General features: G+C 38.3%; 1 protein-coding gene across 1 annotated transcript in view; it reads left to right on the forward strand.

Annotated features, from left to right (window-relative positions):
• The window catches only part of LOC121323054 (ras-associated and pleckstrin homology domains-containing protein 1-like), a 103,133-nt gene that overhangs the window by 73,764 nt on the left and 16,706 nt on the right, over positions 1 to 12,663 (forward strand). The window contains exons 10-13 of the mRNA XM_041263777.1: positions 959 to 1,080; positions 1,511 to 1,576; positions 2,018 to 2,161; positions 9,159 to 9,269. Coding sequence (XP_041119711.1) covers positions 959 to 1,080; positions 1,511 to 1,576; positions 2,018 to 2,161; positions 9,159 to 9,269 — 443 coding nt within the window. The remainder of the gene's footprint in view (positions 1 to 958; positions 1,081 to 1,510; positions 1,577 to 2,017; positions 2,162 to 9,158; positions 9,270 to 12,663) is intronic.

Here is a 12,663-nt window from a genome sequence, read left to right on the forward strand (position 1 = left end):
CATGTGTGTTCCATACAGTGGATATTGTTGTCCTTCATTTTAGCTATTCATATTGGATTCCTTTAGTCCGGATATGTAATTCTCACTTTTTTTTTACTTGCACTTGATGTCCAGAAATCTTTTATACCACTGTAGATATGGCAGCAATGTGGTCTGTATATTGCCAGCTAAGTGCCATATATGCTTCACTGTATATGTCTTGTGCTTTTGGGCTTGTTCTGGTCTGTGGATGTGAGAACAGTATTGTTTTAGTGAGGTTTTTTCTCATTGGAGGGAAATCCAGTCCCCTCATCCCCTGGCTAAATTTAATTTGTGGGCCCTTGGCAGTCTAATCCATGATGAAAAACACCAAGATGTCTCTTTAATTGCCTGGTTTCTTGGATGCATAGCAGCCATTTGTATCGCTTGGACGTATAGTGGATTTAATGCTTTTCTGTTGGTCATTTTGATATGAAATGAGAGAAACATGTTATAAACTGACAGTTTAATTCTTTTTTTTTTTTAATAATGTGGCTTGTAAAAAAAAAAAAAATGAATAGCCCACAATACATAGCTCCTCGCTTCCGTGAATAGAGGTGTCTGTTTATGTCCAGTTGTGACAGTGCCTGTAATCTGGGCCAATGTTATAACACTTATGTGCAGTCTCAATATTTGTGGTATTTTTTGTCTCTTGGGGAAAGGTGACCATTTTGTTTCAGCCAATTAGTGTAGCTCTGTTTCTATTAGCCGACACTGGCTTTTTATAGCACTGTGTAAATCATTCAAATCAACGTGCATCTGAGTCAATTAGATGTATAATTTAACGCTGCAGTACAGCGAAATGTACATTTACATGAGTAAAACTTTGCTATTTTTTGGAAAGTTACATTTATCATTCATCAATTGAATATACAAGAATGTGTGTTATGAAGGCCTGTTGGCATGTACCTAATGTTGTGACTGTTTCTTGACCGCTCAGAGAGGATCTTTGAAGATCATGAGAACCTGGTGGAGAATCTGGTAAACTGGACGAGAGACAGCCAGAACAAACTCATGTTCATCGAACGCATTGAGAAATACGCCTTGTTCAAGAACCCACAGGTGAGCGGGGCCCTCCTCCAGGGCTACATATATTCAGGGAATGCTTTGAGTCATATACATCTCCTAATGCAATGCAACACATCTGAAAGGAAACAAATTGACTGAAAGGAAATCGGACTACATTAACTTGAACATATCAACCGGGTTATTTGTGCAACTTTAGAGTTTTAGAAGCTTAAGTTATTAATGTATAAATGTATAAAATGACTGTTCAGTAGTTTCAGAAAGAGAATAGTCCTGATAACAGTAAAATGATAAATTAGGAGCTTCTCTAAAACCAGGTTGCTTGTCTAAATTAAGGCAGTTGTTAATGAGCATACTAGCAGCATTTTACTTCTTGCATGCTGTTCATTCTACCACTTAAGAGTTTGTGTGTGGGGGTTGTTCTTGTATGCAGTCGTAACGAACCTATTATTATCTTTAATGACAGAACTACTTGCTGGGAAAGAAGGAGACATCTGAGATGGCAGACAGAAAGAAGGAAGCCCTGCTGGAGGTGAGAGAATACAGGAATAGCTTAGCCATCTGCGAAAACGTCTTGTGTGAAACGTCTTGTATCTCAGCAGCAGTTAACAATTGCTACAGTGCACATATATAAAGCCATGTTAAGTATTTAAGAATGTCAAGTCTTGTTTTAAGTAGTGGTTAAATACTCTAATGTGCTTCTGCTATTACTATAGTAATGACCCATTTTTTCCACTAAATACTAGCTAAACTGATCTCAATCCAGGTAGCTCATTAGTATTTCCTATTTGCATAAGGTTGTGTAATTCATTCTTGTTTCCCCATCTACATGTAAATTGCATTACAGTTCCCTGCACTGTTGGTGGATACTCACACAGTAGTGGTTAAATACAAGAAGGACACCAAGCTGCTATATGCCTTCTGTTTGTCATGGCCCTCCCTCTTTTCACTGAGTTCTGTTTATTCATTCTAGGAGTGTTTCTGTGGAAGCTCAGTTACAGTCCCAGAGATCGAGGGAGTCTTGTGGCTTAAGGACGATGGGAAAAAGTCCTGGAAGAAACGCTACTTTCTGCTCCGAGCCTCTGGGATCTACTACGTCCCCAAGGGCAAAGCGAAGGTGAGTCCACAGTTGAACCAAGGCTGCATTGTAACACAATGTCTCTAAACTTGAACACAAACAGCTTATGAAAGCTTACAGTCTCCAGGGGATTGTCCATAGAGGTCTAGAAAAAATTACTTTACTCATAACTGCAGATTGCTGTGCCACTCAACACACAGGTGACAAGTTAACCAGTCTAGGATAGGCAACACTGCTATTGTGTAATTTAGTTCTCTCTTTTTTTCTGTGTAGTTGCTCAGTGTTAAAGTTAGGTTTTCTAACTTGTTGCCTGCTTGAAACTGTTGCATTTACTGTATGATGCACATATTCTAACATGCTGTAGATTTAAAACATGTCAATATTGTGACCAAAGGGATAGGTACCATCTTCTTTAGTGTTACAGTAGTCAAGGCTTGGTGTCTTAAACTAGGGGACCCCATCAGCTTATTTTTTTAAGTCCATGTAACCGAACAACAAACAAGTTTGGCACATCTGTTCAATATAGCTTTTGTCAGACTCAAGTTAAAAAGAAGTGTACACTTTGCTGTTTCTGAACAGTGAATCAGATACGTTTCCTTTCTTAGTCGCTGCAGGTTATAGTTTTCCCAGTTAGTATTGGATTACTGATTTTTTATTTTTTTTATATAAACGTTTAGTTCTTAAAAAAAAATAATAATAATTGCCCTATTAGCAGGAAGGGGGTTAATATCTATTTGAAGCGTATGGTTTTCATTATTTTTTATTATATTTAAACTGTAAATAATTACTGTTACAAGGGAAGAAGAGATATATATTTAATTAATTAATTTGTTTGCAGGCAAGGGTAGCCTAGTTAGATTAGTGTTTACTTGACATTTTCCTTGTTTTTCTAACTGTCGCTACTTCAGCACGATGAAAAACATGTGTTTGTTATTGATATTTAAAGAAAATATGAAGACTAGAGTCAAAAGAATACAAGAGGCTAGTGCTGTTGTCCGAGGTTATAATGTTCACCTCCGTTCCCAGTACTTCAGAGATTCTGAGAAATAGCCATGGCCATATCAGCTTTCCAGTAATTGTAAGTCTTCTGTAGTTTGTCCCATAACATAAAAGAACTCGACAAAGACAAATTGTTTATTTTCATAACTGTCATCGAAGGGGTGTTGCATTGTATTGCATTGAAGTGGATTTTTATACAAGCTCATGTTAAACAAATTAGAGCCTTTGTATGATACTGCTGAATTCCAAATAGAAAACTGCTTTTACATGCAGCCATTTTAGTATGGTATTTAAGATTTTCTAGTTTTAAAACATTTTGCTACTCGCTTTAAAACACAAAAAGTGGAGAACTTTTCTGTGTATTTTATTTATTTATTTATTTATTTATAAGTGTTATACCACAAAAAGTATATCACCATGACCTACATCCAAATCATGCTGAATCTGATGACAAATCATGTCATGAAAAATTATAAAGTGAAAGAGTTAGGTGGTGCAGTGAGCTAATTTATCAGCCTCTGTGTCTTTCACATCTGGAGGCCTGGGTTCGAATACGGATCAGATAATGGGTGAAATGAGTTTGACTCTGCCAACATTGGAAATTTGAAACCACACAGTTCTGTTTGAGAGTGACCCAGTACTGAATAGCAAAGGGGGATCAATGTCATGATTGTAGCACAGTAAAATAAATTATTAATAAATTATGAAACCTGCTGGCACCTTGGTCAACTGCAGTCATCTTCCTCAAGAACCTAAATAATTAGAGTAGAGATCAGTACATCGGTGGCATTTACATGCCAGGTAATGCAGCCCCTTGGTTGAATCACAAATGAGACTTCAAAATCCGTTAAGAGAATGAGGACAGGAAGGTGGGCTCCCTGCGAAATGGACAGTGACACACAATAAGAAGTGAATGAAAAAGACAAAACTGATCGCGAGGACTCATGCCAACACAATTGGTGTTCCTTCTCTGACAAATTGTTAAAATAACATTTCTACATTTTGTTTGGCTTAAAGACAGGATTGAGCCACTTCATCTCATTTTTTAGTCTTGCATTTGTGTCCAAACCCCCCCCAAAGAGCATCTGATGGATGCAACCTGTTTTACTTGTGCGTGTATACATTGTGATACACGTACAGGCTTCACTATAACGAACCCCCGTTTTTTAACAATCCCAGCAGCAAGAATCGTTTTTTTTTTTTTTCAATGTAAATTAGCCCTATTAGAACAATCACTTACCAGGTTCGACCTGGATACAACAATCTCAGTACTGACTGGCACTGAACCTTCTCTCAGTGAAAACAAAGACCATGGCTGGCTAATTCAGAGATAACCTATTGTAGTGGAAATCATGCATGACGTATGCAGTCGGTGCCTGTCCTCCATCTTCAGACAATCTGTAACCAGGCAACAGGCATGAAGAGACAACTGCAAGCAGGGCATTGAGAAAAGTGTAAAAAATATGAAGTCATCTACGCTGGATATTTTTTCCCCAAGAGAAAGGACATATCATTATTGCATTCAGCATGTAAGCGTAAATACTTTCCCTCTCCATTTCTTTACTGTTTTCTCTTAAGTGTTAAATGTTGAGCAATGTGAAGACATCTTTACGAATACCTGTAAGTCCATTGTTTTCATGTCGATTCAAGTTAATCCATCAGGCAAATCGCCAAAAACCAAGATACTCTTACAAACTTATAGCTAAAAATACCTTTATTAATGTGGCATATGCATTATTATAGAACACAAAACCAGCATGTTCTTTAAAAAAAAAAAAAAGCAGAGACTACCAAAGCGTAGCTGCAAAGCTAGCCTTCATCAGGGTACGTTCAGTTCAAATTGGGCGTTTCTTCATTATTCTGATGCAGCAAATTGCCAAACCCCATTATAGTGAACACCCTGATATAACGAACATTGCTCCAGGTCCTGTGGGGGTGAAGTTACCCTGTATTTCTCTCACAATTGATGTACATTGATGTACAGAGGAGCTTTAATATATTAAAGAAGATCTACCTGGGATAAGTGTCTTGGTTGTTACGAAGGTCACAGTTTCAGTAATCTGATTTTTAATAGGTCATTTCTATGCAGTAGATCCATTAAAAGCTTACGGCAGGGGCACATTGATTCAGCCTAGAACTACATTAGCACTATGGAGAGATGATCAGCCAGGTTTAATACTTGTGTCACAGTGCATTCCAGATCTGTGTTACTCTACAGGAGAGGTTTTCAAACTGTGGGGCATGGCACCAATATGGGACTGGAAAACACTTCATTTTGTTTTACTTCTTGGTGATTTCAAAGCTCTGCGGTAAATGGCAGACTCGGTGGACCTCCAGGATGATTGAGTCAATAAACTACCCGGGCAGGGATCATGTTTATTCTGACCAACCCCTTGTTAAATATGACCAATCCCTGTCCACAGAGCTTGTGGGGTTTTAATATCAAATACATTTTGTTCAGAAATGAAATAAAATAAATAAATAAATAAATAGATAGATAGATAGATAGATCAATTTAGATACACCTGCAGTATATAAATGTTGGGGGGGGGGGGGGGCAATAAATGGAGGTGCATGCCTGAGCATAGTTGGAGAGTGAGTGACAGAAGCTGTCTGAGTGAGAGCAAGAGGTATACTGGAATTTAGCTCAGAGATAGATTTGTATTATTTTGTTTTGCTTTGGCATGGTCCTTTTTAATTGTTTATTTCTCCTGTGCTAATAAACTGCTGAATTCGAGCAGGAAGGTACTGTCTGTGTGGAGCCTGTTTTCATTTTACATGCGGTATTACAATATGTTACTTCAGGAAATTTATATTTTTCTAAATATTGTACTGTTTACTAGAAGGGGGGGAGGGGTAGGGTTGCAGAAAAAAAAAGGTTTGGGAACCCCTGCTGTACAGAGATCTGAGGTTCAGTGGACCTCGACTGACCCACCATGCTTGAGAGATCCCCTCAGCACATGTTTATGTAGGTCAACGATAGTTGATGGGCACTAGCAGTTGATATAGAATATACAATGTATTGTTTATCTGTACAGAAATAATGAATCCTGACATTGCTATTTCCTGTTTACAAACAGCGGGAGAACAGTATCCGCTTCATAGGCCCTGTTAAGCTTGCACTAATGGATCATTAACTCTGGGTATGATGTGCTTCTTGTCCCTCTGTAGAGCTATATCACAGAGCTCCTAAATTTGAAAGACCTTATCTTTCATTGGCTTTGCAGCAGCTTTGACATGCTCTCTCTTGTATATTGCTTTCTGAGCTCTCTAGGGAGGCCTAAAGCAGGCATGTAAAGTTGGAACTGCAGATCCTGCAAAGGTTTTATGAAAAATAATGTGCAGACACAGTGGGGGCAGTTTTGATAGTGGGCTCCTTAACGCTGCAGAACTGTAAAACGCTTCTAATCAGTTTAGTTGTTTAATTTTCTTTTTTACATATCCAGAAGGTTTAAAAAGCTCATATTTTATTTGTTTGATTTTTTTGGGGGTGGGGGTGGGGGGGGATGCGTAGATATGAAAACATTTTATAACTTTCTACTGCTGCAAGGAGTAACAGGATGGTTTTATATTGGGAGTTAAGAATGTGGACACCAAGGAAATATATATTGTATTGTAAAACTGAGTAGAATAGTGGTCTTAGTATTTTCATGATGAGCACATCTTTTCTACACTAATTCTAGTCTGATAGTGTAATTTGTATGCCCTCTCAGGTTTCATACAAACACATTTAAATAGCCCATAGGTAAAAGGGAATCTAAGCTGCCAACAAGACATTGTCTAACATACTGCATTTCTGTCCAAATGACTTTCACAGTGCCGACCAGTGGGAACTGGTGCGTTGAATCTGCATCCATCATTATAATACAGACATGTACCTTTTATTGGTGTTTGCAACGGTGCCCAGAATAGTGGTTTCGAAAGGTTTAGTAATTGATCATAGTCATTCAGCTTTAGTCATTGTTTTTTGAGAGTACACTGTGCCATGCATTTCCACAGTTCGTAATATCCCCAACAATGCACACACGTAATGGAGCTTTCTGTTGCAAAGCTCTTTGTCTATAATTCCTATTCAAGTCCATCAAAACATTCAAAATGATTTGAGAAGGATTGGCATTTTGTGGGGAGCTGTATCAATATACATTATAAAATAGCAACAGCATCCAAGAATAACCGAGGCATAGAGAGTAAGTAGCGGGGTGTTCTGAAAAAAAGTGTTGCATGTCCCCACATGTTGCTACAACTGTTTTAAATAACATACCTGTACTTTTCATTTCGTTGTTGCCATCCTGACAACTTTTTACACTTAAACTTTAAAGTCTCTTTTAAAGCTCTTTTCAAAATAGCCGCTCTAAGTGTAAAAAGGTGTTGGGATGTTAACAGTGAAAAGAAAAACTGCAGGTATGTTATTTAAACCATTGCAGCAACACGTGGGGATGTGTAACGCTATATTTTTTTGGAACCCCGCTACTTGCTCTTTATCTAGGACCAGTCTGAAAGCAACAGGGACTTGTTCACATGTTAATGTAGGTGTTTCAGCAGGGGCCGTCTGTTAACATCATTCGCTTGCTCGCTGAACCTCCAGTCTCTTATTAATGAATTGCGCTTCCCTGGGTGATGTGCATTTCATTTTCCCCATTCACATAACACTGGCACATCAACAATGCTGTTCATCCCATCTGTTTAATGGGCTGAAGCTGAGCTGTGCTCTCTCAAAAATGCGAGCACTCAAATCCGCCATGCTATGATTGCTTTAAAAATGTCTGGATGGATCATAGCCGGTTAGCAAACACGCAAGTGCCAAGACAACAAAGGCTATAAATGCAAGCCGCACAACTTCGTCTCTTAGTCTTGCATGGTGTGTTATTTTGCAGAAAGACAGAAAACATTTAAGCTATTTAAATATTAGAACTAAATAAAAGGTCTAATTAATCTTTGTCTACCTTCATACTAGACATTGCAGAGCAAACTTTTTGTATCACTTCCAACCAGAAACTGATCCACTGGACAGTGTTTCTACCACTGTGGTCGGCCCCCTGGGCCCCACTCCCCAGAACCCCACACCCTCACCTGCATCTGAGGTGTGAACACCCAAAAATTTCAGCCACCAGCCACAACCTTGTTGCAGTGGGGTAATAAAAGCCTTGGTTTAAATTCAGCATCAGTCACAGGTTTTTGACTATCCTCAGTAGACTCTTGTTTGCATGTTGTACCTTTTTTTATTTAAAAACAGAAATCATGTTTATTCTTGTTTATTCATCATAAATGAAACCATTACAAATATTGCATGAATCTTTTTTATTTATACTTATTGCACTTTTTGTATAAAAATAACAATGTTGAAAAGGTACATCAATGCTTCACTGCACTTTAGCAACAGATCATTAAGGTTTTAGCTGTTCGACATATATTCGACAGGTAGAGATAATGCTGTAAAAGGGACTTTTATCTTAAATCTTGGCGCTTCAATGAGAATTAAAGGGTTCTGATTATGCTCACTCAATTGTATTGATGCTCAGTACAGCAAAGCCACCTACCATCTATCTCCTGCATTTCTGTAAGTATGTCCCCCCCTCCCCATGGTACAGAAGCCTGGTCATTTCTGTGGAAATGTGTCTCATTCTATTTCAAGCTTTCCCTCGTCTATACACAGGTGAGGTACAAAGCCTTCTGGATCTGCCTCTTGTTTTCTGAATCTTAAGCCTGGTTGTTGCTTTAGAATAGCAGGCACATGTTCTCGGGGCTACACGAGTGTCCGGGAAACCCTGACAGCATGTCAAAAACAGCTTTGTACTGTAGCCAAACTTTTCAAGCTTACTATTTGGACCTTTTAGATAATCTGCCAAAAAAAAAAAAGGGTCCTGGAAGATGGTAAAGTGTTTTTTAAAAAAACTAACCATAAAATTGTCATATATTGCAACATTGTAGGATTTCTTATTACCAATGTGATCAGTATTGTCTCAGTGCTTTTTATTTAACTTATTTATTTTAAAAATTGTTCCTTTTTTTCCCCCTTTTCTTTTCCTATTTGTTCCAGGTCTCACGGGACCTGGTATGTTTTATTCAGCTGGACCACGTTAATATTTACTATGGACAGGACTACCGCAACAAGTACAAAGCGCCAAGTGACTACTGCTTAGCTTTGAAGGTATGTTTCACAGATGCAAAGCAGACATGTGTTAAGGGTCTCAGTAGAATGCTAATTTCCTTTGTGTGACATCACTTACTAATAAAATATATGTGGGTCCCATGGATAATATCCTCGGTATCCCAGTAAACTTGTAATAACTCGAGGCAAGTGACAGTGTAGCACGGTTAACGTGCAGTACTGCCTGAAGGGTAAAAAGTACTTTTTCCAGCAGAGTGCGCCAGAGAGCTTTTAGGAATGAGCTGTATACCGTTGTTTGTTAACAACACAATTCCTGCTTAATGTGTTTCATTACCACTCCTTTCTTTCTTTCTTTCTCTCTCAGTTGCTGTATTAACAAATTCATGGGATTTAAGAATATATATAAAAATTAAGATATGAAAATGACTTGCATCTATCCCATTCCCTTGGGGGGGAAAAACGAATAAAGATAAATACAAAAATATTGCACACATTGAGGTATTTTTAGTTGATCAAATGCAGTGGATCATACTGCCATCATTCACATTTTTAATGTTTTTAAGGTGCACTACAGTGGCAGAATGTATAGGAATGTATATTTTTTTTCAGTTTTCCCTGCACACATGTGATCCCTCGTGGGAAGAGATTCTCTCCACTTGCAATTCATTAGCAGTTGTGTCATGAAGAGAATGGTAGTTGACCTAGACATGTGAAAGCACTGAGCCATTCTGAAACTGCCTCAATGCAATGTTAATAAACACTTCTGCAGCAGCTTGTAATTAGGACTTGAAACACTCAGATCGAGTACTAGTATCTTTGCCTGTACTTTCAACATTATTGATTTTTATATCTCGCTATATATCTGCCTGATCTCAAAAAACACTCAACACATTTTGGTTGTTGCAAACAAAATAATTCCCTAAAGCGTACCTGTTGTGCATTGCCATTCTGTATACAAGTCTCAAATGTACGGTTCTGAAAGAAACAAATGTTCTAGTAAATCTGTATTTTGTGTTCATTTTAAAACATGATATTTGGTACTACACTAGGTTAAATTAATCTGTTTGCAAGCCATGCTTTTAGATAGTGTTGCACTTCCTCTGTCGTTTCCGGGTTAAATTATCCCCACCCCTTCAACTGCTTCTAATCTGTTGTTAACCAACCATTGGCTTGCCCTATTGACTGACATGCTGTCAACCAGTAACCTGCATTGACCCAGAAGACACTGCTGAGACAACCAAAGAAGTGCAAATTAAACATATTTTCTCAGAGTAAGGCATGGTAGTAACGCAGTACCAGATTATCGTGTTTTAAAATTTAAAACATGTGTTCTGTACCATGTGCTTCTTTCAGAGCTACACATTTGAGAGTAGAAGTGCAGAACAGCTAAGATGTATGGATTATTTTGTTACAAACTCATTAACAAACAATATAATAAGCCTACACAGCCTAGTAGCAGTGTGTACTTTTTTTTTGCCGTAAACCCAAATTGTGTATAACAAAAGCAGACGACACAATCTCTGCCAGAACAAAAAATAAATAAAAAGTTGCCTGTTTTATTCTGCTGCTTTTGGATTGCATCAGTTCCTGGATTTGTGTTCTGAAAAATGATGCAATGCTGCCTCTTTTGAAGTTTGAATTCTTTAGATCTGCCCATACGAAAAGGAACATCCACAAGGTTTAAAAGAAAGAAAATCTCGGAGGGTTTCGAACAGCCCTTGCATATTAAAAAGTATGCTGTTTGTATATCCGTTTGACAGACCTTGTGTTTGAAATCTGAGTGGATGTACAAGGGGTGGAAGAAAAGAAAATGACTGGGGGAAAAAAAAACCTGACACAACACTGGCAAGAAGTTCAGTCATGGGCAGCCAGCCCGACAATGATTAGCTGTTCAAATTGTTCCATGACCATTCTTTTATTTACTCCATCTTAATTCTTCAGTTTGAAAATCTGCATTACAAATCAGGAATGGCACACAGACCATCCATTTTGATACTGTGTGACCACAAGCGCCTCGGTCTTGGAGGCAGAACTACCTGCAAACCAAGCAGCTGCTGTCGTCCCTCTCTGTCTAGTAGTCTTGCTATTCGGGAAAGAAATGTGTTATTTGATATAAGAGTATTGATCAGGGGTTTCATTTGCATAGCAAACTAATCTGCTTGTAGGGGACTGACAATGGATCTAACCAGTGGAGGATGTAAATGCGTCTGCTGTGTATACCGTTAAAGGGTAGGAGACTTTGTCTAAACCAACATTACATTTAAAAATAATTCAAATGCCACGTTAAACAGTGGCAGTGTTTAGATCTGTGAATGTTTTAGAACAAGTGTGTGCTATACATGGCAGGTGTTTCTGTACAATGTTACCTTCTTTTTATTTGAAGGACTGCTTTGGAAGCACCTTTGTCTGTGCAATTGAACAAACTGAACAGATTTGTGTTAAAGACTCGCAAATTGAATGTAGTTTTCTGCAGGATCGCCAATATGAATTTGTCCAGTGGTGTTCTTGAGAGCACTTATCTGTTCAGCCCAGGTTGTGTTTGTGGACTCTGGTGAGTCATGCCTATTGCTGAAAGTGCTATATAAAGCTACAGCCTATTGACAGTGTCATGGCAAGTGTTTATATTGTGTTTTATATACCATAGGGATCCCATAATGAGCTCTCTGGCAATCTATAACCAGCACAGCTGCGTCGTATAGTTACCTTTTAACCTTCATCTATGACAACTGCAACAAAGTAACAGGCCGAAAAAGTTTGACTGCATTCAATTTGTAGAATACTTACTTTATTTAGCCAAAAAAAAGGCCAAATCCTGCAGATCACTAATCTAAAACCCTTCTTAAATCTTCGGAAAATATTTTTCTGCTTCTTGCGTACGAAAAGAAATAGAGCCATCTGCTTGTGCTTAGTGATAAGGGGCTCAGATGAGTCATGAAGCATTCACTCACTGAAGTTTAGAAATGAAGGTCAGGAGAGAAGAGAAGTCAAAGCAATACATTACAATCAAGTTCAGAAAAATTTAGTAGAGGAAGAGTTTTTGCTGTCGATCTTGGAAACTGTTGCAAATGCAGTTGATTTGCTAGCTGTGACTAACCAGCATAGTATTCTTGATATAAGAATTTAAAGTAATTATTACCGTTGTTTTTCTTTGACGAAGTTAATCAGTTTTTCTTGCCACACACTACACTTCCTGTGGAGCAGGTGTTCAGGCACCTCCTGAACTCCAGTTATTGGACCTGTATGTAGGAACAGGGGGGTTCTAATACCTAATGCACAGAAAGTGATAGCAGTGTCGTGGCAAAATTAATGGGCTTCACCTCATTCACAACAAAACTGAGCCAGAGTGTTGACTTGACTTCCTGTATTAACAGCCCTCGGACCTTTCCAAAGGTGCCAGCTTGGTGTTCATCCAGCTGTAGTGTACATTAGCCAG

Source organism: Polyodon spathula, chromosome 11 (assembly GCF_017654505.1).
Source record: "Polyodon spathula isolate WHYD16114869_AA chromosome 11, ASM1765450v1, whole genome shotgun sequence".
In the NCBI taxonomy this organism is placed as follows: domain Eukaryota; kingdom Metazoa; phylum Chordata; class Actinopteri; order Acipenseriformes; family Polyodontidae; genus Polyodon; species Polyodon spathula.